Source organism: Bubalus kerabau, chromosome 3 (genome assembly GCF_029407905.1).
Source record: "Bubalus kerabau isolate K-KA32 ecotype Philippines breed swamp buffalo chromosome 3, PCC_UOA_SB_1v2, whole genome shotgun sequence".
In the NCBI taxonomy this organism is placed as follows: Eukaryota; Metazoa; Chordata; class Mammalia; order Artiodactyla; family Bovidae; genus Bubalus; species Bubalus kerabau.
In genome coordinates, this window is record NC_073626.1 from 11474081 (window position 1) to 11500361 (window position 26281).

Below are 26281 nucleotides of genomic sequence, written 5' to 3' on the forward strand. Positions count from 1 at the left end.
TTGTTATATGTTGGGCCTTAAAATAGGCTTACTCATACCAGAATTTTACTATATGAGATATTACTTAAGATGGGTCACTCACCACCTGAAATGTGGAATTCTTTCTATCATATGGCAGAGTTGTGTGTGGTCAGGTTTATGTATTAAGTTTCTATATGAAGTTGTTGGTCAGAGATGGAGCACATGCCCCAAATTAATTTAAACATTAGTATAAATGTACTAAAGAATGGGTTTCCCAGGTGGCTCAGTGGTAAAAACAAAACAAAACAAAAAAACCCACCTGCCAATAAGGGAGACATGGGTTCGATCCCTGGGTTGGGAAGATCCTCTGGAGAAGGAAATGGCAACCCACTCCAGTACTCTTGCCTGGGAAATCCCATGGACAGAGGAGCCTGGTGGGCTACAGTCCATGGGGTCGTAAGGAGTTGGACACGACTTAGGGACTAAACAACACCAACAACATAACAACTGAAAAAATACATTCCATCAATACACTAGGTACCACAAACAAAAATTACAGGTGGCCTTGAATTTGATCAGAAACAGAGAAAACAATGCACCAACAGAAAAGATAAAAAAGGGAGAGTTTGATTCATTCCTAAAGAGAAAGTAAATAGGCATATTTGTATGTGTTTGCGTTTTTCAAGGAAGGCTTCTTAGGACGCAGGATTTTCATTTGATGCCATTTTTATTTTTAAAAAGAGGTTGAAAGAAGGCAGAGAGATCAATAAAACCCTCTAGGCTGGAAAAGAGGAGCTGTTTCCGGGGCAACAAGGGAGGATGATATGTTATGGATTTGAAGGAGACAGCATTTGACTAATGCAAAGAAAGAAGTGAGAGAAAATGGAGATCAGACCCAGGGCCAAATGGAGAATAAGAGACCGTGACTCAAGCCTCTGCGCTTCTCTGTTGAGTGCCCCAATCCGCCCTCCCCCAGCTCCCAGCACCCAGCTCCCCTCCCAGCCCACAGGCCTCTCAGGCTGCCGTGGCTCTTCTCCCTCCTGGGAAACTTCACTACAGAAAGAGACCAGACACATGGAAACTCTCGACTTCTTGCAGAGGCTGTGGAGTTTCAACGTGAGGTGACATCTCCTGCTAGGGTTTCTTCAAGGATGGCAATCACTTCTCAGGAGCCGTGGTGGCAACACCCAAGACTGGGGTAGACTGAAATGTACATGAAAGCCTATGGTCAGTCATTTTTTAATTCCAATTTATTTTAAAAAATGTTATTGAAATATAGTTGATTGGCAATGTTGTGTTAGTTTCAGGTGTACAGCCAAGTGATTCCTATATATATATATATGTATGTGTATATATATATATGTGTGTGTGTGTTTATTCTTTTTTTATATTCTCTTCCATTATAGGTTATTATAAGATATTGAGTATAGTCCCTGTGCTGTACATATACAGTAGGTCTTTGATGGTTATCTATTATATGTATATAGTAGTATGCATATTTTAATTCCAAATTCCTAATTTATCCCTCCCCTCCTCCCCTTTGGTAACCATAAGTTTGTTTTCTATGTTTTTGAGTCTATTTCTGTTTTGTAAAGAATTCCATTTGTGTCATTTTTTTAGAATCCATATTTGTCTTTGTCTGGCTTACTTAGTATGATAATCTCTTGGTCCATCCATTTTGCTGCAAATGGCATTATTTCATTATTTTTAATGGCTGAGTAGTATTCCATTGTACATATATATACCACATCTTCTTTATCCATTCATCTGTTGATGGACACTTAGGTTGCAACATATGTTTAGTCTTTAACATGTACACACAAATCCACGTTACTCATTAATTAGTCTGAGTTCACTTCTACATAAAATAATATTAAAAATAACATATTATTACAGCTGCTGCTGCTGCTAAGTCACTTCAGATGGCAGCCCACCAGGCTTCCCCATCCGTGGGATTCTCCAGGCAAGAACACTGGAGTGGGTTACCATTTCCTTCTCCAGTGCATGAAAGTGAAAAGTGAAAGTGAAGTCGCTCAGTTGTGTCTGACTCTTCATGACCCCATGGACTGCAGCCCACCAGGCTCCTCTGTCCATGGGATTCTCCAGGCAAGAGTACTGGTGTGGGGTGCCATTGCCTGCTCCGTTATTACAGCTACTATTTATTAAATCATATGTTCCAAGCACAGTGATAAAGAATATATATACATTATCTTACTTAATTCTCTCATTGAACTGGGTATCAGTATTATCTGAGTGTTTACATGAGCAAACAGGCTCCGAACAGATGAAAACCTTGCCCAGGAACAGTTGGCAAGTGGCGATGCTGGGTTTCAAACCTAGGTGTGTCCTGTCAGCAGAGTGACCTTGAAGGCTGGGATTCATCAATCAGATAAGCTGTGAGAGAAATCCAAAAGTCAGCTCGCTACCATTGGTAATATCTGTAAGACTGGCCTGACCTTAAGAGGCAGGAAGTTTATAAAAACATTTCAGGATTCCATCAAGTTCAAAGATTTTAAAAGTTGGCCAGAATAGAGATCATATGTTAGACAACAAAACATGTTGAAAAGGCCTCACTTGCCAAAGCTGACATGATTTAAGCTTCAAATAGAGAATAATGACTGTGCCCTCTGATATACATGAAAATTTGGAAAGCCATGGGGTCCAGAGTGAGATGCAAAAAGTGAGAATTAACAGGATTTTAAAAATTTGTATAAGCAGGTGAATAGATGCATTTTTATTAAGCCTTGTTGCTGTTATTGGCTCATTTATTAAATCAATGAAGAATACAGAATGTGGAAAATTGAACATTAAAAAGCATCATCTGGCTGATAGAGAATATCAGTTCATTTCAGTTCAGTCACTCAGTCGTGTCCGACTCTTTTTGACTCCATGAATCGCAGCACACCAGGCCTCCCTGTCCATCACCAACTGCCGGAGTTCACTCAGACTCACGTCCATCGAGTCAGTGATGCCATCCAGCCATCTCATCCTCTGTCGTCCCCTTCTCCTCCTGCCCTCAATCCCTTCCAGCATCAGAGTCTTTTCCAATGAGTCAACTCTTCCCATGAGGTGGCCAAAGTACTGGAGTTTCAGCTTTAGCATCATTCCTTCCAAAGAAATCCCAGGGCTGATCTCCTTCAGAATGGACTGGTTGGATCTCCTTGCAGTCCAAGGGACTCTCAAGAGTCTTCTCCAACTCCACAGTTCAAAAGCATCAATTCTTCGGTGCTCAGCTTTCTTCACAGTCCAACTCTCACATCCATACATGACCACTGGAAAAACCATAGCCTTGACTAGACGGACCTTTGTTGGCAAAGTAATGTCTCTGCTTTTGAATATGCTGTCTAGGTTGGTCGTAACTTTCCTTCCAAGGAGTAAGCATCTTTTAATTTCATGGCTGCAGTCACCATCTGCAGTGATTTTGGAGCCCAAAAAAATAAAGTCTGACACTGTTTCCACTGTTTCCCCATCTATTTCCCATGAAGTGATCGGACAGGATGCCATGATCTTCGTTTTCTAAATGTTGAGCTTTAAGCCAACTTTTTCACTCTCCACTTTCACTTTCATCAAGAGGTTTTTTAGTACCTCTTCACTTTCTGCCATAAGGGTGGTGTCATCTGCATATCTGAGGTTATTGAAATTTCTCCCGGCAATCTTGATTCCAGCTTGTGCTTCTTCCAGCCCAGCATTTCTCATGATGTACTCTGCATATAAGTTAAATAAGCAGGGTGACAATATACAGCCTTGCTGTACTCCTTTTCCTATTTGGAACCAGTCTGTTGTTCCATGTCCAGTTCTAACTGTTGCTTCCTGACTTGCATACAAATTTCTCAAGAGGCAGATCAGGTGGTCTGGTATTCCCATCTCTTTCAGAATTTTCCACAGTTTGTTGTGATCCACACAGTCAAAGGCTTTGGCATAGTCAACAAAGCAGAAATAGATGTTTTTCTGGAACTCTCTTGCTTTTTCCATGATCCAGCGGATGTTGGCAATTTGATCTCTGGTTCCTCTGCCTTTTCTAAAACCAGCTTGAACATCAGGAAGTTCACGGTTCACATATTGCTGAAGCCTGGCTTGGAGAATTTTGAGCATTACTTTACTAGCATGTGAGATGAGTGCAATTGTGCGGTAGTTTGAGCATTCTTTGGCATTGCCTTTCTTTGGGATTGGAATGAAAACTGACCTTTTCTAGTCCTGTGGCCACTGCTGAGAATATCAGTTAGTTAGCTTCATAAGTAATAACTTCCAGTGAGTGAAAAACACCTAAAAATACAAAATTTAATTGATAATGCTTCAATGTCTGAAAGGGTTATATCATCTCGTTTTTAACTATGGAAGACTAGAAGGTTCTGTGAGGCCTGGAGATCTTTAAACATGGTAGGGTCCCATCATGTTCAAGGTTTCCAGGGTTATAGGAAAAAAAAAAAAGTTCACTTATCTAAAAGTTTACCAGTGAGGTGGAGCTGGGGCCTCCTGCCTACTCCTCAGAAGAATTAGATCAGGTGCATAATTTAAACCCAAGGAAGCGGGTGAGTGACCACTGCTCTCTTGTTATGGAATCATATAGGAATAGCAAGAACCATGCCCATTTCGTCAGGGTCCCAGATGAGAATCCGGGACCTTCAGCTGTATGTCTCGCAGTATAGAACTTGGGTTAACTGGTAGTGAAACCATCTTCCTTGAACAAATAAGTGTTTTTCAACCTGGGGAGATTCAGTGTTAAATATAGAAATGCTTAAGAGAATCGGAACACTAGTGTCAACACCCTTGTGTTAAGAAGGTGTCTGCATATTTGGTATTTTGCCTTTTGACTATAATTTGAAATGTGTGTTTGTGCAACTGATTTCAATATGTGGTTTTAAGGTGAAATCTTTCAAAGTCATCTTCAGTATTGACACATCTAAGACAACTTCATTGTTGTTGTTCAGTTGCTAAGTTGTGTCCGACTCTTTTGCCACCCCAGGGACTGTGGCCCAGACTTCCCTGGTGGCTCAGATAGTAAAGAATCGCCTGCAATGCAGGAAACAAGGGTTCGATCCCTCCAGGAAGATCCCCTGGAGAAGGGAACGGCCACCCACTGCAGTATTCTTGCCTGGAGAATTCCATGGACAGAAGAACCTGCAGTCCACGGGCTTGACAAGAGCTGGACACGACTGAGTGACTAAGCACACAAGCACCTCTGGCACACGTGGACTGCAGCCCACCAGGCTCCTGCTATCCATGGGGTTTCCTGGGTAAGAGAACTTTGTTTACTTTAGTTAAAGGATTTTTGTTAATAACAATTCCTTAGTGTTCAGGAAAGTTGTGTATGGAAATCACATCACTGATGACTTAAGAGGGAAAAGCTTGGGTTGAAGCAGCTGCTAAAGGCACTTCCCCCACAGAGCATCAGCCCTCCACCTCGGCACCTTTGCCGTTTCCTGATCCAGTGCCTACCTCCAGGCCCTAGAAGGGTGCCTGCACTTCAGCGGGCTTCTTCTTCCATCTGGTCATAAATTCTGACTATGACCAGATGGATTTTCCACAGCCCCATGTCCTCCTCCCTGCCCGAGACAATGCATAACACTCAGCAGCATGTTTGGGCACAGAGAGGGCAAGGGAACAGATTAAAAACACTTGTTTGTGTCTGATTTTTCCAGTTATTACTTATCATGTGCTTTGGCCTATTCGTGCCCAGTGTCATTCAGGGAACCCAGTCCCACCCAGCATAGCACCCAACTGTGATGTTATCATACCTGCCCACCCAACCTGGCAACTGACTCTTTTAAACTTCCTTGGTCAATGTGATATTCCCATGTCTTAGTTGTAATATAACACTTCAGTCTGCATGGCCCGAGGCTCTCCCCTGCAGGAAGGCAATGCTATTATTACAGCAAAAAATTGATCCAGAAATAGTCTCACTAGGCAATTTCCTTGCTAGGGAATTTCTCTTAACGTAAGCTCAGCCCAAGGTTTTCATTCTAAATAGACAGGTTTTCCAACATGCATGCAAATGTCAACCATGTAACCTGTACCACCCTCAGAGCCCTGGCAAGGAAGAAAGGAAAAAACTGAAACCTAAAAGCAAAGGTTAAGTAAATTTGTTTTCAATAACCCTTCCAATGATCCTGTTGAACAGGGAGCCACAATTTAACTGCTCAAACAACTCAAAATACATGCAGATAACATGAGAGGAGCCATAGTCCACCGGTTCCTCTAGCACTTGGAGGACACCCTGCGGTCATGACCATAGGTCACTTGTCTTTTCGGGATTTTAAAGAGTGCTGTGGGTGCCCCAACACAGTTACTCCTGCCAGGAGCTAATATGAGCTAGGATTCTTATCATCTTCACTTCATAATGTGCTCCTGGGGCCAGGGTGAGGCCAGCAAGCCACCTCCAGTGCAGACATGAAGGAGGCTCTTGGGCTCAGGGCCCCGTATGCTGATCCCATCTTCCTTCCCCCTCCTCTCCATGTGTGTTGTCTTCAAGACTCTCTGTATTCATTTGCTAGGGTTGCCGTGGCAAAGTGCCACACACAGGGTGGCTAAACACAGCAGGAATGTATTCTCTCATAGTGCTGGAGGCTGGTGCTAAGTTGCTTCAGTTCTGTCCAACTCTTCGCAGGAGAGAAGAGTTGGACACGCTCCTCTGTCCATGGGAGTCTCCAGGCAAGAATACTGGAGTGGGTTGCCTTGGCCTTCTCCAGTGTCTCAAGCTTCACTCTTCGTGTCTGAGGACAGCATCAGCGCTCAGCATTCTTGGGCTTGGAGATGTATCACTCAAGTTTCTGCAGCCATCCTCACCCTGCATTTTCCCTGTCTCTCTTCTTTTAAGTTCACCAACTCCACTGGATTAGGGCCTAATGACCCCAGTTTAACCTGATTATATCAGCAACGATCCTATAACCAAGGGGAAAAAAGGTCACAGTCATAAATTCTGGGAGTTGGGACTTCAACGTATCTTTTGGGAGGATCTCAGTTCCTGACCCAGGGATCAAGCCTCTCAACTGGAAGTGCAGCGTCTTAACCACTGGACCACTAGGGAAGTCATTTGTTTGCTGATTTTTTGATGACTGCCATTCTGACTGGTGTGAGGTGGTATCTCGTTGTAGTTTTGATTTACATGTTTCTAATAATTAGCAATGTTGAACATTTTTTCCTGTGCCTGTTGGCCATCTATATGTCTCCTTTGGAGAAATGTCCAGACTGATGGTTTTAATAAAAAGTACATCTTAATGTTATTTTACTTTTGATGCTTAAAACTACTTATATACATAATTTATTTAGGTAGTTTTGATCAGTGGTGAGTACCTCATGAGAAACGCTGGGCTGGAGGAAGCACAAGCTCGAATCAAGATTGCCAGGAGAAATCTCAATAACCTCAGATATGCAGATGACAACACCCTTATGGCATAAAGTGAAGAAGAACTAAAGAGCCTCTTGATGAAAGTGAAAGAGGAGAGTGAAAAAGTTGGCTGAAAGTTCAACATTCAGAAAACTAAGATCATGGCATCCAGTCCCACCACTTCATGGAAAATAGATAGAGAAACAGTGGAAACAGTGGCTGACTATTTTTCTGGGCTCCAAAATCACTGCAGATGGTGACTGCAGCCATGAAATTAAAAGACGCTTACTCCTTGGAAAGAAAGTTATGACCAACCTAGATAGCATATTAAAAAGCAGAGACATTACTTTGCCAACAAAGGTCCATCTAGTCAAGGCTATGGTTTTTCCAGTGGTCATGTATGGATGTGAGAGTTGGACTCTAAAGCTGAGCGCCTAAGAATTGATGCTTTTGAACTGTGGAGTTGGAGAAGACTCTTGAGAGTCCCTTGGACTGCAAGGAGATCCAACCAGTCCATCCTAAAGGAGATCAGTACTGGGTATTCATTGGAAGGACTGATGTTGAAGCTGAAACTCCAATACTTTGGCTACCTGATGTGAAGAGCTGACTCACTGGAAAAGATCCTGATGCTGGAAAAGATTGAGGGCAGGAGGAGAAGGGGACGACAGAGGATGAGATGGTTGGGTGGCATCATCGACTCGATGGACATAGAATTCATCTGGGAGGTGGTGATGGACAGGGAGGCCTGGCATACTGCGGTTCATGGGGTCGCAAAGAGTTGGACATGACTGAGTGACTAAACTGAACTGAACTGATCGGTGGTGTCAAATAAAGGTTATAACTCAACCCATAAAAAAACACAGGTGATTAGATCATTACAATCACAGGAATAATAAAATATAAATTGTGGTGGCAGATACAGATTTTTCTGATGGAGAAGCATAATGGGGTGATCGAGAGGAGCCTTTTATCCCAATCAGTTCATTTCATGAAGCTTGAAATGGGTCATACTAGGATAATTTCCTGTCGGGAACATGGAATGGAAATAGGAAGTCAAGGACAAAAAGGAACAATATGAATTTTCAACTCTAAAAGCACAGTTTTTTCATGTATTTTGCAAGTGAATAATGATAAACCCTAAGCAGTCCCAGTGTTGTTTTCATTTGATATGTTTCAAAATAATATAATGTTTACACTTGAAATAAGCTAGGAGTTACATCTCTTTCAACTAAACTTACAATGAAAAGTTTTAGATTTCAGTTAAAAATATGCAAGAGAGGGACTTCCCTGGTGGTCCAGTCGCTAAGCCTCTGAGTTCCCAATACAGGCAGGTGAGGGCCAGGTTCAATCTCTGGTCAGGGGATTAGATACCACATGCCACAACTCAAGATTCCATGTACTGCAATGAAGATTGAAGATCCCACCAGCTGCAAATAAGACTTGGTTCAGCCAAATAGATAAATATTTAAAACATATGATAGAGAATAGTTTTGGAGGAACACGTGGGGAAAGAAATTGAAGGCCACAATCTGTATCCATCTAGGGCAGGGTGTCTAAACCTCAGCACTAATGAAATTTTAGGTCGGATAATTCTTCGTGATGGGGGTTGTCCTATACGTTGAAGAGTATTAAGCAGCACCCTGGGCCTCTACCTACTAGATGCCACTAGCATCCCACCTTTCCAGCTGTGACAACCACAAAGGTCTCTAGACATTGCCAAGTATCCCCTGGGAAAGCAAAATTGTTCCCACAGGAGAACCACAAGTGGATCTGTGGATAAACGCTCTTTTGTCTTCTCATTTCTACTCTTTTCAAAAGCATTGAAAAGTGAAAGTTGCTCAGTCATGTCCAACTCTTTGTGACCCCATGTATAGTCCATGGAATTATCCAGGCCAGAATACTGAAGTGGGTAGCCTTTCCCTTCTCCAGGGGATCTTCCCAACCCAGGGATCAAACCCAGGTCTCCCGCACTGCAGGCAGATTCTTTACCAGCTATTGTCCAAAAACACTGACAGTGACCCTAGAATCCCTTCAACCTTATTTATATTCTTGTCCAGGCTTAAGAGAAGTAGCCAAGAAATGATGAATTATACCAGGACCAGTAACTTATTTATATTTCCTGCCTGCCCCTGCCACACACGTGTGTGTGTGACCCCTGGTATAAACTGAATTCAGTTTGGATGAAGAATGAGAAACTTGAGTTAGCACTGCTCTGGGCTGTTCCATGCCAAACTACATTATGTCCAATATTACATTAGCTATATGAACACACACAACAATACATGATAATCTAATATGTCCAGGAGAAGAGAGACTCTGATTTTTTGGAGATCTTACTGATTCTTGAAATTGGGATCTTTTTAGCTCTTGAGGAGTAACAGGTAGGGGAAAAGAGATTTTATGAATCAGTAGAAGCAAAATAAAGACAGCTCAGCTCAGGAAGAAAATGGGCTAAGGGTCAACAGCCAAGTAGAAGAAAAGAGTGGCAGTCACCTCGTTTTGTACATTCTGCATGTAAACCAGCCTGAGGCTGAGAGCCGAGGTCTTTATTCATTAAAACAGGAGGTGGGAACATCGTGGTCTCATTAAATGTCTACAGAAGCCAGATGCTGTGTGGATAGTTAGCTTTTTGTGATCTGAGTGTGGGGTTGTTTTTCTTGCCACCCTATTTAACAACTGCTGCCCTGCAAGGACAAGAAAAACACAGGGAAGAAAGTCAACTCTTGGTTTTGGAAAGTCCAGAGAACCTAATTATTTAGATACCCAAAAGGTTATGGGAAGAGCCAGAAGAATAGATTTGATTTGAGTTTGCTCCCTCTGGTACTGGAAGAAACAAAATTTTGCTGCTTAGGGTGCCCAGAACAGTTCAGTGCTTGGTTTCTTACTGCTCTCTGTTCTCAAAGAGGACCCCTTCCCTTTGAAAAGTATAATGGGACTCCCATGGTGGTCCAGTGGTGAAAACTCAGCGCTTCTAATGCAGGAGGTACAGGTTCAATTCCTGGTCAGGGAGCTGAGATCCCACATGCCGCTTGGCATGACCAAAAAAAAAAAAAAAAGATAAAAATTATAATAAATCAAAAGTATGATGGGGGGTGCTATGAGAAGAGTGCTGAAATGCTCCCCCTTGATTGCTCTCCCTCCATTGTTTTTCTACAAATTTTCATAACTTCAAGGGAATAAAAAAATCCCTAGGACAGCAAGGAGATCAAGCCAGTCAATCCTAAAGGAAATCAACCCTGAATATTCATGGGAAGGACGATGCTGAAGCTGAAGCTCCAATATTTTGACCACCTAATGCGAAGAACTGAGTTTTCTGAACGTTGAGCTTTCAGCCAACTTTTTCACTCTCCTCTTTCACTTTCATCAAGAAGCTTTTTAGTTCCTCTTCACTTTCTGCCATAAGGGTGGTGTCATCTGCATACCTGAGGTTATTGAGATTTCTCCCAGCAATCTTGATTCCAGCTTGTGCTTCTTCCAGCCCAGCGTTTCTCATGATGTACTCTGCATATAAGTTAAATAAGCAGGGTGACAGTATACAGCCTTGACGTACTCCTTTTCCTATTTGGAACCAGTCTGTTGTTCCATGTCCAGTTCTAACTGTTGCTTCCTGACCTGCATATAGGTTTCTCAAGAGGCAGGTCAAGTGGTCTGGTATTTCCATCTCTTTCAGAATTTTCCACAGTTTATTGTGATCCACAAATCAAAGGCTTTGGCGTAGTCAATAAAGCAGAAATAGATGTTTTTCTGGAACTCTCTTGCTTTTTTGATGATCCAGTGGATGTTGGCAATTTGATCTCTGGTTCCTCTGCCTTTTCTAAACCAGCTTGAACATCTGGAAGTTCACGGTTCACATATTACTGAAGCCTGGCTTGGAGAATTTTGAGCATTATTTTACTAGCGTGTGAGATGAGTTCAATTGTGTGGTAGTTTGAGTATTCTTTGGCATTGCCTTTCTTTGGGATTGGAATGAAAACTGACCTTTTCTAGTCCTGTGGCCACTGCTGACATGGGGAAACAGTGGAAACAGTGTCAGACTTTATTTTTGGGGGCTCCAAAATCATGGCAGATGGTGACTGCAGCCATGAAATTAAAAGACACTTACTCCTTGGAAGGAAAGTTATGACCAACCTAGATAGCATATTCAAAAGCAGAGACATTACTTTGCCAACAAAGGTCCATCTGCTCAAGGCTATGGTTTTTCCAGTGGTCATGTATGGATGTGAGAGTTGGACTGTGAAAAAAGCTGAGCACTGAAGAATTGATGCTTTTGAACTGTGGTGTTGGAGAAGACTCTTGAGAGTCCCTTGGACTGCAAGGAGATCCAACCAGTCCATCCTAAAGGAGATCAGTCCTGAGTGTTCATTGGAAGCACTGATGCTAAAGCTGAAACTCCAATACTTTGGCCACCTCATGTGAAGAGTTGACTCATTGGAAAAGACTCTGATGCTGGAAGGGATTGGGGGCAGGAGGAGAAGGGGATGACAGAGGATGAGATGGCTGGATGGCATCACTGACTCGATGGACATGAGTTTGAGTGAACTCTGGGAGTTGGTGATGAACAGGGAGGCCTGGCGTGCTGCGATTCATGGGGTCACAGATTCGGACACGACTGAGCGATTGAACTGAACTGAACTGAATGCAAAGAACTGACTCATTGGAAAAGACCTTGATGCTTAGAAAGATTGTGAACAGGAGGAGAAGGGGGCAACAGAGGATGAGATGGTTGGATGGCATCATCAACTCAATGGACATGACCTTGAGCAATCTCCAGGAGATAGTAAAGGACAGGGAAGTCTGGCATGATGCAGTCCATGGAGGGGCAAAAAGTTGGACACGATTGAGTGTCTGAACAACAACAAAAGGGGAAAAAAAGCAAATTAGTTATCAGCTTCTCAGCTGTAGGAGAAGCTTAATTCTTCCTACTGATGTCCCAGGTCACCTAGTCCTGGAGACAAGAATGTAGCCATCTTGGTAGCCAGCTGATAGCAGATGTTAGAAATTAGGTGATGTTTTCCTTTCATCAAAGCTGGCAAGAACACTAAACAATGTTTTAAAAATGAGGAGAGCCTGGGTATTCGCCTAGGACACAGCATTGAAAAAAACTGAGCTAATACAATCATCCAGTCTCCATGCAACTCAGCTGAAAGTCCTCCTCACCAAGAGACTTAACAGCACCTTTTATTTGAAGAGATCCTAAAGTATTTTACACGGTGTACCAAAGACGTGTCACACACTTGTGTTACACACTTAGAACCTTTGTCATTCTGTTTGCTCTCCCTCCAAGGCATGGTTCTGCCTAAAATAGCTCTCTGGTGCTCCTGGGTTCTGTTACAAACCCCAGAGACACATTCTAGAAGTAGAAATCAAATTAGATGGCCTTTTGTTTTAAGTTTCTTAGCAGAATTGGAGAACGGTGTCCTGTGAATTCAATAATCAGTAGCTGTGGAATGAGATTGTCATTATCATCACAAACACATAGCTAATGAGGACAGAGGCCATGGGAGAGGGGGGAAGTTGGACACTTTGATTTAAGCCCAGCTTCTTATAGTAATGGTCAATGAGAAAGAGAAAAGCATATCTCCTATGAGAAGACCCTAAGGTCTGGAACACTGAAATAAAAAAATCTCAAGCCAAACGTGATGCTGAAATGCCACTGACCGTTGGCTTTGTATCACACAAACCCCAGTGAAATCCTCAAGGTGATAAAGCAGAATAACCCTAATCAGCTGAGTAATAACAGTAAAAGCCAGGGTGTATTTTTTTTTACAGCAATAATTAACAGGTGTGAAGTCATTCGAACATTGCAAATAAATGTCTGCAAAGGTCAGGCAAGCAAAATAAATATATAAATCAGGCTAGGGGTCATATGGTGGAAATTGGTGGGATCTGCTCTGGGTCAGAAAATGTATCATCTGCTAACAACAGGCACTTTCAATTGAAAGAAAGAAAATAAATAAAAGCAAAACAAAAAAAACCCAAAACACTGTGCTAGTTAAACCAGACAGGTGACGTTTAGGTGAGGCGGCTAGTCGGCAAGCCCTGTAAATAGCTCTGGCTCTTTCTTAGTCACTAGATTCTACCCTGGTTTCTGGATGAAATCTTTGAGGATAGGTTGAGAATTTGTCATATTTATGCGAACAGCTTAGTGATTCAAGAAATATTTGTTGAGTTATATAACATAATCTTTTACCTACAGAATTTCTTCCCTTGAATTTTTGCTGTGGGTTTACCTATACAGGCAAATGTCATAAGAAAAAGATCATGGGACATTCTCACATTGCCATCACACAATGTTCTCTTAGCAGAGACCCATGAGAAAAATGCCTTTTAAATCTCAGTTCAGGAACAGGAAGAATCTGGGACTTTGTTTTCATATTTATGGACATTGAATACTGTAGCCACATTTTGATCCTAGAAATCAGAATGCCATATTTGGAGGCCTTTTTTTTTAGCTTTCAGATCAGATCAGATCAGTCGTGTCCAACCTTTGTGACCCCATGAATCGCAGCACGCCAGGCCTCCCTGTCCATCACCAACTCCCGGAGTTCACTCAGACTCACATCCATCGAGTCAGTGATGCCATCCAGCCATCTCATCCTCTGTCATCCCCTTCTCCTCCTGCCCTCAATCCCTTCCAGCATCAGAGTCTTTTCCAATGAGTCAACTCTTCCCATGAGGTGGCCAAAGTACTGGAGTTTCAGCTTTAGCATCATTCCTTCCAAAGAAATCCCAGGGCTGATCTCCTTCAGAATGGACTGGTTGGATCTCCCTGCAGTCCAAGGGACTCTCAAGAGTCTTCTCCAACACCACAGTTCAAAAGCATCAATTCTTCGGCGCTCAGCCTTCTTCACAGTCCAACTCTCACATCCACACGTGACCACTGGAAAAACCATAGCCTTGACTAGACGAACTTTTGTTGGCAAAGTAATGTCTCTGCTTTTGAATATGCTATCTATGTTGGTCATAACTTTCCTTCCAAGGAGTAAGCGTCTTTTAATTTCATGGCTGCAGTCACCATCTGCAGTGATTTTGGAGCCCAAAAAAATAAAGTCTGACACTGTTTCCACTATTTCCCCATCTATTTCCCATGAAGTGATGGGATCGGATGCCATGATCTTCGTTTTCTGAATATTGAGCTTTAAGCCAACTTTTTCACTCTCCACTTTCACCTTCATTAAGAGGCTTTTTAGTTCCTCTTCACTTTCTGCCATAAGGGTGGTGTCATCTGCATATCTGAGGTTATTGAGATTTCTCCCGGCAATCTTGATTCCAGCTTGTGTTTCTTCCAGTCCAGCATTTCTCATGATGCATGAGTACATCATGCAACTTATATGCAGAGTACATATAAGTTAAATAAACAGGGTGACAATATACAGCCTTGACATACTCCTTTTCCTATTGGAACCAGTCTGTTGTTCCATGTCCAGTTCTAACTGTTGCTTCCTGACCTGCATACAAATTTCTCAAGAGGCAGATCAGGTGGTCTGGTATTCCCATCTCTTTCAGAATTTTCCACAGTTTGTTGTGATCCACACAGTCAAAGGCTTTGGCATAGTCAATAAAGCAGAAATAGATGTTTTTCTGGAACTCTTTTGCTTTTTCCATGATCCAGTGGATGTTGGCAATTTGATCTCTGGTTCCTCTGCTTTTTCTAAAACCAGCTTGAACATCAGGAAGTTCACGGTTCACATATTGCTGAAGCCTGGCTTGGAGAATTTTGAGCATTACTTTACTAGCGTGTGAGATGAGTGCAATTGTGCGGTAGTTTGAGCATTCTTTGGCATTGCCTTTCTTTGGGATCGGAATGAAAACTGACCTTTTCCAGTCCTGTGGCCACTGCTGAGTTTTCCAAATTTGCTGGCACATTGAGTGCAGCACTTTCACAGCATCATCTTTCAGAATTTGGAATAGCTCAACTGGAATTCCATCACCTCCACTACCTTTGTTCGTAGTGATGCTTTCTAAGGCCCACTTGACTTCACATTCCAGGATGTCTGGCTCTAGGTCAGTGATCACACCATTGTGATTATCTGGGTCGTGAAGATCTTTTTTGTACAGTTCTTCTGTGTATTCTTGCCACCTCTTCTTAATATCTTCTGCTTCTGTTAGGTCCATACCATTTCTGTCCTTTATCGAGCCCATCTTTGCATGAAATATTCCTTTGGTATCTCTGATTTTCTTGAAGAGATCTCTAGTCTTTCCCATTCTGTTGTTTTCCTCTATTTCTTTGCATTGATCGCTGAAGAAGGCTTTCTTATCTCTTCTTGCTATTCTTTGGAACTCTGCATTCAGATGTTTATGTCTTTCCTTTCCTCCTTTGCTTTTTGCTTCTCTTCTTTTCACAGCTATTTGTAAGGCCTCCCCAGACAGCCATTTTGCTTTTTTGCATTTCTTTTCCACAGGGATGGTCTTGATCCCTGTCTCCTGTACAATGTCACAAACCTCATTCCTCAGTTCATCAGGCACTCTATCTATCAGATCTAGGCCCTTAAATCTATTTCTTACTTCCACTGTATAATCATAAGGGATTTGATTTAAGTCATAGCTGAATGGTCTAGTGGTTTTCCCCACTTTCTTCAATGTAAGTCTGAATTTGGCAATAAGGAGTTCATGGTCTGAGCCACAGTCAGCTCCTGGTCTTGTTTTTGCTGACTGTATAGAGCTTCTCCATCTTTGGCTGCAAAGAATATAATCAATCTGATTTTGATGTTGACCATCTGGTGATGTCCATGTATAGAGTCTTCTCTTGTGTTGTTGGAAGAGGGTGTTTGCTATGACCAGTGCATCTTCTTGGGAAAACTCTATTAGTCTTTGCCCTGCTTCATTCCATATTCCAAGGCCAAATTTGCCTGTTACTCCAGGTGTTTCTTGACTTCCTACTTTTGCATTCCAGTCCCCTATAATGAAAAGGATATCTTTTTTGGGTGTTAGTTCTAAAAGGTCTTGTAGGTCTTCATAGAACTGTTTAACTTCAGCTTCTTTAGCGTTACTGGTTGGGGCATAACTTGGATTACTGTGATATTGAATGGTTTGCCTTGGAAACGAAGAGAGATCATTCTGTCATTTTTGAGATTGCATCCAAGTACTGCATTTCGGACTCTTTTGTTGACCATGATGGCCACTCCATTTCTTCTGACGGATTCCTGCCTGCAGAAGTAGATATAATGGCCATCTGAGTTAAATTCACCCATTCCAGTCCATTTCAGTTCGCTGATCCCTAGAATGTCGACATTCACTCTTGCCATGAATATTGATGTTCACTCATGCCATGTTTTAGCTTTAGGACCATGTAATACATTTCTATGTGATGAAATTTTTTATTTTTCTTTTTACTTTTATTATTCTCCTAATACAATTTTTGTCTCTCCTTAATGCCCTGATCTATATATCCTTTTGAGTAGATTTTTTTTTTCTTGGTGTGCCATTTCAAATCCCTTGAGAATTGAGTATACATTAATTGAGTTCCAACCAGAATTTGGAAAACCTACATAGACCATGTCTCAGTAAATGGTTTTAGGATTGGGACCATGTTTTTCCATAACCCCAAATGACATTGCTTTGGAAGTACTGAATTAAGGTAAAATATGGTGGGGTGGGGGGAATGACATATTTTATATCAACAAACTACTTTAAAAAAAAAAACATGATTTACTGCATTTACATTTTGGTGACTTTTTACTGTGGCAAAATACACATAACACAAAATTTACCATTTTAACCGTGTTAAAATGTGCGATTTGGTAACGTTATGAACATGTGTAATGTCATGCGACCATCACTACTATCTCCAGGAAATTTTCATCACCAAGCAGAAACTCTGTATGTACCCATCAAACCCTAATTCCCCTCCTCCCAGCCCCTCGTAACCTCCATTCTACTTTCTGTGTCTGTGAATTTGTGTAGATTCCTCCTGTAAGTGGAATCTTACAAGATTTTTCCTTTTGAGATGGGTTTATTTCACTTAGCATAATATAGTCAAGGTTCATTTATGTTAAAGAATGTATCAGAATTCCGTTCTTTTTTAAAGGTTGGATACTATTTCATTGTATGAATATACCATCCATGGACAAGTTACGTATTTCCATCTTTTGGTTACTGTGAATAATGCTACTATGAACACTTATGTTCAAGTGTCTGTTTGAGTCCCTACTTTCAGTGCTTGGGGTATATACCCAGAACTGGAATTGCTGGATCGTATGGTAATTCTGTGTTTAGCTTTTTGAGGAACTGCCCAATTGTTTCCCACTGCACCCTCACCATTTTACATTCCCACCAGCAAGAATTAAGTATTCCAATTTCTCTACATCTTTGCCAACACTTTATATTTTTAAAATAATATCCATCCTAATAGGCTGGAAGTAATGTCTCCAAGATATATTTTTAATTAATGGAGTCTCTTTTGAGAAACCTGTATTCAGGTCAGGAAGCAACAGTTAGAACTGAACATGGAACAACAGACTGGTTCCAAATAGGAAAAGGAGTACGTCAAGGCTGTATATTGTCACCCTGCTTATTTAACTTATATGCAGAGTACATCATGAGAAACGCTGGGCTGGAAGAAGCACAAGCTGGAATCAAGATTGCTGGGAGAAATCTCAATAACCTCAGATATGCAGATGACACCACCCTTATGGCAGAAAAGTGAAGAAGAACTAAAGAGCCCCTTGATGAAAGTGAAAGAGGAGAGTGAAAAAGTTGGCTGAAAGCTCAACATTCAGAAAACGAAGATCATGGCATCTGGTTCCATCACTTCATGGAAAATAGATGGGGAAACAGTGGCTAACTTTATTTTTCTGGGCTCCAAAATCACTGCAGATGGTGACTGCAGCCATGAAATTAAAAGACGCTTACTCCTTGGAAGGAAAGTTATGACCAACCTAGACAGCATATTCAAAAGCAGAGACATTACTTTGCCAACAAAGGTCCATCTAGTCAAGGCTATGGTTTTTCCAGTGGTCATGTATGGCTGTAAGAGTTGGACTGTGAAGAAAGCTGAACACAGAATTGATGCTTTTGAACTGTGGTGTTGGCGAAGACTCTGGGGGGTCCCTTGGACTGCAAGGAGATCCAACCAGTCCATCCTAAAGGACATCTGTCCTGGGTGTTCATTGGAAGGACTGATGTTGAAGCTGAAACTCCAATACTTTGGCCACCTGATGTGAAGAGCTGACTCACTGGAAAAGACCCTGATGCTGGGAAAGCTTGAGGGCAGGAGGAGAAGGGGACGACAAGAGGATGAGATGGTTAGATGGCATCACCAACTCAATGAACGTGAGATTGGGTGGGCTCCGGGAGTTGGTGATAGACAGGGAGGCCTGGTGTGCTGCGGTTCATGGGGCCACAAAGAGTCAGATACGACTGAGTGACTGAACTGAACTGAACTCTATCCAATTCAACAAGGATTTTTGTTTTTCTATAGGTAAGACTGTTTGCCTAGCAGAAGTCTGAAGTCAGGCAGGTCCTAAACAGCTCTATCTTACTTTGTTTCTTCAACCTTTAAATGGGAATAAAAACAGGCTGTATTTCATAGCTTTGTTTCCATAATCCAAGGAGACAATGCACCACGAGGGTTTAGCAGAAGGGCAGGTGGAGAGTAATCACTTGAGAAATGGAAAGGACTGGGGCCATACTTTACCAAATGTGACCTTCCTTCAAACTTGTGTCTGACAAATGACAGCTGGCCCAGTCACTGTTAATCCATAAACCTTAGTGCTTTTTAAAAATAATTTTATTTATTTTTGGATGTGCTGAGTCTTTGTCACTGCAGTGGGCTTTTTCTAGTTGCAGCGGGGGCTGCTTTTTGTAGTATGCAGGCTTCTCATTGCAGGGCCTTCTCTTATTGATGAGCACAGGCTCCAGGGCATGCCAGCTTCAGAAGTTGCGGCTCCCAGGCACTAGAGCACAAGCTCAGAAGTTGTGGCCATATGTGGGATCTTCCCAGACCAGGGATTGAACCTGTGTCTCCTGTATTGGCAGGCAGATTCTTTACCGCTGAGCCATGAGGGAAGCCCTAAACTTTAGTGATTGAGCGACCACTGTCAGGTTCTAATTGCTGGTTAATGATGGACTAGGTCATACAGATCAACCCTCCCTCTAAAAATAGTGAAAAATATCAGACTTCACAACAACTTGAAGCCTGTTCAGCATTGTAGAATTGAAGACACTGGGAAGCTCATGGGCTAGTGTTCAGCCAGACATCAGTACCTGTAGAGGTAAACACATTATTGGAGCATCTGCTGACACCCCTCACCTCTGCTTCAGTTCAGTATCTGTGTCAGGGGAAAGTGAACTGTCAGAGCTCAGGTCTCATGCAAGGAAGAGGGTCTGATAGTAGACCCTGCCCACACAAAATGGGGACCCCCCCCAAAGGGGAACCCTAAATCTTCAGTGTTAGGATGAAGGGGATCTACATTCAGCTCCCAGCTTCTCCCCACTGCCCAGCTGAGTGTAAAGAGGGCTGTTTGACTGTTGAGCAGAATAGAAGAAACAATAAAGCAAAGGGGGAAATGCCTGAGCCATCATAGCTTCAATACAGTACCGCCTCCATTACAGGATGTACAGGTAGATTTACAACTGACTCCTTCACAGCAATAATGGACACCAAAAGGCACTTCTCGGAGAAAGATTATCAGCGTGCTGATGAAAGTAACCAGCAATCTAGAATTCTATACCTGCGAAAAATATTATTCAAAAATGAGGACAAAATAAAGACATGTTCAGACAAACAAAAACTGAGAGTTCATCACAAGGGAAACTTCACTAAAAAAAAAAAAAAAAGAATCCTAAAGAATAGTCTTCAGAATTAGACATCCATCCCAGCTAGCAGACCTGAGATCAAAAAGATTAAAGGGGTAACATGGGTGAAACTAATTAGTGATTTAAAAATAGCAACAGCAATGACATTATCTACTGGGGTAAAATAAATAAATATTAATAACAGACTCAAAATATTGTGCTAAAAATAGCATGTAAGTCAGGAATGTGATGAATGGACTTGGGGTGTTTTGCAATCTTTGTACTATTTGGGGATGGGGTAAAGATTTTAATAATTTAAGAACTTAATAAGCCAAATACACGTTATTCAGTTCAGTTCAGTCACTCAGTCGTGTCCGACTTTTTGTGACCCCATGGACTGCAGCACGACAAGATTCTCTGTCCATCACCAACTCTCAGAGCTTGTCAAACTCATGTCTGTCGAGTCAGTGGTGCCATCCAACCATCTCATCCTCTGTCGTCCCCTTCTCTTCCTGCCCTCTTTTTCAGCATCAAGGTCTTATCCAGAGTCAGTTCTTCGCAACAGATGGCCAAAATATTGGAGTTTCAGCTTCAACATCAGTCCTTCCAATGAATATTCAGGACTGATTTCCTTTAGGATTAACTGGTTTGAGCTCCTTGTAGTCCAAGGGACTGTGAAGCGTCTTCTCCAATACCACAGTTCAAAAGCATCAGTTCTTAGGCACTCAGCTTTGTTTACAGTCCAACTCTCACATCATGACTACTGGAAAAACCATAGCTTTGACTAGACAGACCTTTGTCAGCAAAGTAATGTCTCTGCTTTTTAATATGCTGTCTAGGTTGGTCATAGCTTTTCTTCCAAGGAGCAAACGTCTTTTGATTTCATGACTACATTCACCATTTGCAGTGATTTTGGAGCCCAAGAAAATAATGCCTGTTACAGTTTCCATTGTTTCCCCATCTATTTGCCATGAAGTGATGGGACTGGATGCCATGTCTTAGTTTTTTGAATGCTGAGTTTTAAGACAGTATGAAAAGGCAAAAAGATATGACACATGTTATAGTTTCTAGGAACTGAATAAAAAAATAGAAACGGAGACTTCCTGGCGGTCCAGTGGTTAAGACTTTGACTTCCAGTGCAGGGGGTGTGGGTTCCAAACACATTTAATAAAGACTTTTTAAGAACATAACAGAAACAGAGAATATAACTTTCATATTAGTAGAGGAGAAGAAAAGCAAATAGTAAAAAATTTTCAATCATGAATGCTAAAATTAATAGAAGAAGCTTCAGTGAGAAATAGGATAGTTGTACAGCCTCAAAATATCTCCCCAAATTTATTTACTAATTACTGAGCAGTACTAAGGACTTCCCAGGTGGTGCTAGTGGTAAAGAATGCAGGAGATGCAAGAGACACGAGTTTGATCCCTGGGTCAGGAAGATTCTCTGGAGAAGGAAATGGCAACTCACTCCAGTATTCTCACCTGGGAAATCCCATGGACAGAGGAGCCTGATGGGTCCCAGTCCATGGGGTCGCAAAGAGTCAGACATGAGTGAGCACAGCACATTAACATACATCATGAATTTTTTGACACTCTTCCCTCCAAGTGAAGTCGCTCAGTCGTGTCCGACTCTTTGCAACCCCGTGGACGGTAGCCTACCAGGCTTCCTCTGTCCATGGGATTCTCCAGGCAAGAATACTGGAGTGGGTTACCATTTCCTTCTCCAGGGGATCTTCCCGACCCAGGGTAACCCTTCCCTCCAAGAGGTGGAGCTAAATCCCCTCTGCCCGAGTGTAGACTGGCTTAGTAACTCGCTTTGAAAAGAACATGGAGAATGGAAAAGGATCACTTTACAGTACAGAAACCTGGCAGACATGACCTTATCAAAGTCATCAACTTCCACATCACCAGTAACAAATCACATTAATATCATGAGCCCCTGACATAATGCAATGAGATGAGTGCTTCACGTCTGTGGTATTCTTCACACACACATACACATCCTAACCCAAGTCTTATATTAAGAAAACATCAGGTAAACCCAAACTCAGGGAGAAAATCTAGGACCAATTCTCTTCATACGTGTCAAGGTCATGAATGATAAGGAAAACCTGAGAAACTGTCTCAGATTGGAGGAGACTAAGGACGCTCTTGGTGCCGAGAACTAAATGAAATACAGTTCAAAATTCTGGTTTGAATCCTGGGATGGGGGAAAAAAAAGTAGAAAAAAGCTATGACAGGCCCTAGAGTTTCCTCCATGCCTCCCATCTCCCGGAGCTCATGCCCTTTTAATATTCTCTTTGTTGAGTATGGACAGGACCTGAGCTTCTTTCTAACAGAATATAGCAAAGTAATGAGACATTAGTGATTACACTTTGTTGAAGAGGACTCTGGTCTTCCCAGGTGGCTCTAGCGGTAAAGAACCAACCTGCCAATGCAGGAGACATAAGAGACATGGGTTCAATCCCTTGGTCAGGAAGATCCCCTGGAGGAGGGCAAGGCAACCCATTCCAGTATTCTTGCATGGAGAATCCCATGGACAGAGGAGCTGTCACGGTGGTCTATCCATAGGGTTGCAAAGAGTTGGACACAACTGAAGCAGCTTAGCACACACGCGCACACACACAGACAGGACTCATCTGGCTAGTAAACTCAAATTCTATTGCCAGCTTTGAGGAAGCACGCTTTTAGGAAATACGCGGGCATGTTGGAGAAACCTATATAGCAAGGATCTGCAAGCAGCCGCTAGGAGCAGAGGCGCTTCCCAAGTGGAGCTACTGATCAAGAATCCACTTGCCAGTGCAAAAGACACAAGAGACGTGGGTTGCATCCCTGGGTAGGGAAAATCCCATGGAAGAGGAAATGGCAATCCACTCCAGTATTCTTGCCTGGAGAATCCCACGGACAGGAGTCTGGCAGGCTACAGTCCATGGGGTCACAAAGAGTTGGACATGACTGAGTGAATAAGTATGAGCAGGAACAGAGAAAGACCTCTGAAAGACTGAAATCCTCAGTTTCGGAGCTGCAGGAAATGCATTCTCACAACAATCTGAGAAAGTTTGAAAGCAGGTCTTTCCCCAATTGAGGTTCTTATGAGATCACAGTTCTGGCTAACACCTGGATTGTAGTCTGATAAAAGCTTAAAGTAAAGGAACTGACTAAGCCAGACACAAACTTCTGACCTATAGAAATCATGTTTTTAAACTGCTAAATTTTTTTTTGATAATTTGTTATACAGCAATAGAAATGAAGACAACTGCTAAACCTACCCCCTGCCCCGAAGTTGCACTTTTAAAACCTCAAATTCTTTAACTTTTCAAAATTAGGTTCCTAATCATCTTTTTATAAAGTTAGGAAATTTTACCATCAAGAAGCCTTTGAAAGTGTTTAGTCCTGTTCATAAATGTAATTAAATTTCTATAAACATGTTATACCGCATATTTAATATATTCATTTTCCTTTTAGTGCTTCAATTAAGTCAAATCTTCCCCTGTATTTATATACCTTGTAAATCTATTACATTTAAATTATAAATAGGTTGAACCTTATGTTCTCCTATTTCAATTCTGCATACAGACTTGGTTAGACTGTAACTTAAAGTAACAAATTTTAGAGAAGAAACAATTGTTCCTCTGCCCTTCTGAGTTCTTAGCTAAGACCCCTGGAACATGATTTTGTGCCTGGGAAGAGGAAAGGTATGATGGAACATTCCAGAAGGAAAGGAAATGGAATGCACAAAGTGGGCTTCTGTCTCTATCCTATAGAAAGGGAGTGGACAAGAGACCAAGAGGAGAGGTACCTTCCTGGTTAATGAGCAAGGTCACCCAAAGGAGGCTTTTCCTTTAAGATGTAAAAATAAAGTTGCTCAGTTGTGCCCTACTCTTTGTGACCCCATGGACTGTAGCCTACCAGGCTCCTCCATCCATAGGATTTTCCAGGCAAGAATACTGGAGTGGGTTGCCATTTCCTTCTCCCTGGGATCTTCCCGACCCAGGGATCGAACTCAGGGATCGAACCCAGGTCTCCTGCATTGTAGGCAGATGCTTTACCATCTGAGTAAGATGTGGTAGGTAATAACAACTATAAAGCCCACATTCACCCCTATTACTGTAACCCCAGGCATATCCTTCATAAGCTTAGTTTCTCTTCCCTGCTGGGAGTATCATTTTCAAATAACCATACCATAAATAATTACATTTTACCTTGTTTTTAGTTAGGAACTTAAGATCAGAATTAACTTAAGACTTTGAAAATAAGCAGCCCATCTGGCTGGCTCCCAACAAATGATTCCATAAGGGTCATAAATATTTAGCCTGTCCAGCTAATTGTGGTGATTTTCACTCTCTCCCTGATAACTTTCATTTCCTTTCATGAAAGTTCAGGAACTTCCTATGGTGCAAATGGGACGGGCTGAGAACTTTATCATTTGCAGACATTTGTGTTAAATGAACATTGTGATGTTTCTTTATGGTTAGTTGTACCAAATATAAGTTCCCTGAGAACAGGTCAAGCCTGCAGACAAGTGAAAGAAAATGAAAGTTGCTTTTGTGCAGTTAGCAATCTAGTTTGAGGATGCAAAGCAAAAAGCACATAATGCTACATGTGACCCTAAATAAACAGTTCCCATGTATTAATTATGGGAAACCCACAAGCACAAACAATTTAATTCTCTCCCAAACGTGGGAGAGGATAGCGTTAAATGTCTTTCTTCATCTAACTTATGAGAAAACAGGTTTAGATAAATTATTAAGTGGCTCCCCCAAGGTCATCCAGCTAGAATGTGGTGGGTGGGGTCAGGTTTTGAACCCAGGCAGAGAGAGGTCCCAAGACAAAAGCAGCTTTAGCTAAGGTTGTAATAAGTTTTAAGGACTGAGAGATTTCTATTTAACTTTACTGTAACCTTGGGCAAGTCATTTCCTTTATATGTCCTCAAGTTCCTTATCTGCAAACCGGCTCCTTCCTCATTGGGCTGTTGTGCAAGCGAATGAGCAGGTGCAGGGCGGGCACTTCAGCACATTGCTAACGCGTAATGACGGCTCAGCGTGGTCAACAAGTGGACTAAAAATAAGCTGACATCACTCGTTCTCAGAAGGACTAAGGCCCCTAGAATCTCAGGATCTCCGCCGACTACAGACGTCACGCTTTTAGATTAATACAAACTCTTGAAATCCAAAGGGAACACAAAGATTGCCTCAACAAGTCCACCACGGCTAAATAGAGTCACCTGCCCACTCTCTTTTCCCAATTCTCTCCACCTTCCCAAGGGTTTCTTCGTTTTTGGCATGTGAGAGGTGTGACTCAGCACCTGACGGGCACACGGGGCTTGAAAGGAAAGAAGGGAAGCCTTTCAAGGAGTGGACTTTTCCGTGGGTGAGGGGGTCACAGGCCAAGTCTCCTCCCTACAGGGGACCTCGGTGACAGACGAGACGGTCGCACTCCTCCTCCCCCCACACACATACTTTGGTCACCGCAGTGAGCAAGCCCGTAAACAGGGGCGGGCAGCGGCTAGAAGTGTCACACGAGCGGACTTCCTAGCGTCCATCTGGTCTGTCCCCACCGCGTCAGTCCCCTGCTCCGCTCTTCACCTCGGCCGCCGCCGTTGGGGGCGGGGCCTCCGGAGGGCGGGGCAGGGCCGAAAGCGGCTGGGGGCGGCCCGAGGCCTTAAGGGGGCCGCGTGCGCGCGGGCAGAGCACCCGCCGCGGCACAGCCTCCCACCCTCACGCTCCCGCGGCACCGCCCCCGCCCGCCGGAGCCCCGCCCCTCCCAACGGAGGCCCCGCCCTGCCCGCCGGAGCCCCGCCCCGCCCGTCCTAACCTTCCCGGCTCCCCGCAAACCCCGCTGCTAGCGTCCCGCGCAGTCTGTACTGCAGGAAGGAGCTGCGGGCTCCAGCCGAGCTGGCCCGAGCGCGCTGCCCGCACCATGCCCCGCATAGATGCGGACCTCAAGCTAGACTTCAAGGATGTCCTGCTCCGACCCAAGCGAAGCAGCCTCAAGAGTCGAGCCGAGGTGGGGCACTTCGAAAGCCGCATTGGTGTGGGATTGTTTTTTTCTCGGGGTGGCGCGGGGGAGGTGGGTGAGAGGCGCTGTACTGTGCGCCCACCTCACCTGCTTTTTTGTGTGTCTGGGGGTGGGTAGGACGCCGACCCCTTCTGCTCTTCTCACCACCGGAGAGAGGGAAAGCCAGCTGGTCCCCTGCCAGGACAGGAGGTGTCTGTAAGAGGTCCGAGTTGTCCTTAAGGGGTCCGACTCCGGCCTAAAATC

At 43.0% G+C, this 26281-nt stretch overlaps 1 protein-coding gene and 2 long non-coding RNA genes across 7 annotated transcripts in view; 1 reads left to right on the forward strand and 2 right to left on the reverse strand.

Moving 5' to 3' along the window:
- Positions 1–681: 681 nt before the first annotated feature.
- On the reverse strand, positions 682–26258 carry LOC129645467 (uncharacterized). The gene is made up of 2 exons (XR_008711358.1): positions 26126–26258; positions 682–1164 (listed from the first exon to the last, which is right to left on the reverse strand). It is a non-coding gene; the product is annotated as an uncharacterized LOC129645467 (long non-coding RNA).
- Positions 18996–25625, reverse strand: LOC129645464 (uncharacterized). Its single transcript, XR_008711353.1, has 3 exons — positions 25480–25625; positions 19824–19956; positions 18996–19489 (listed from the first exon to the last, which is right to left on the reverse strand). It is a non-coding gene; the product is annotated as an uncharacterized LOC129645464 (long non-coding RNA).
- The window catches only part of GMPR (guanosine monophosphate reductase), a 69067-nt gene continuing 68613 nt past the window's right edge, over positions 25828–26281 (forward strand). For 2 of the 5 annotated variants that reach the window (XM_055570695.1, XM_055570692.1), the window contains exon 1: positions 25832–26026. In XM_055570695.1, the coding sequence (XP_055426670.1) occupies positions 25940–26026 (87 nt within the window). In that variant the 5' untranslated portion in view covers positions 25832–25939. Of the gene's footprint in view, positions 26027–26281 lie in introns of all 5 variants that reach the window. The other 3 variants (XM_055570696.1, XR_008711350.1, XM_055570694.1) reach the window with 3 other exon arrangements.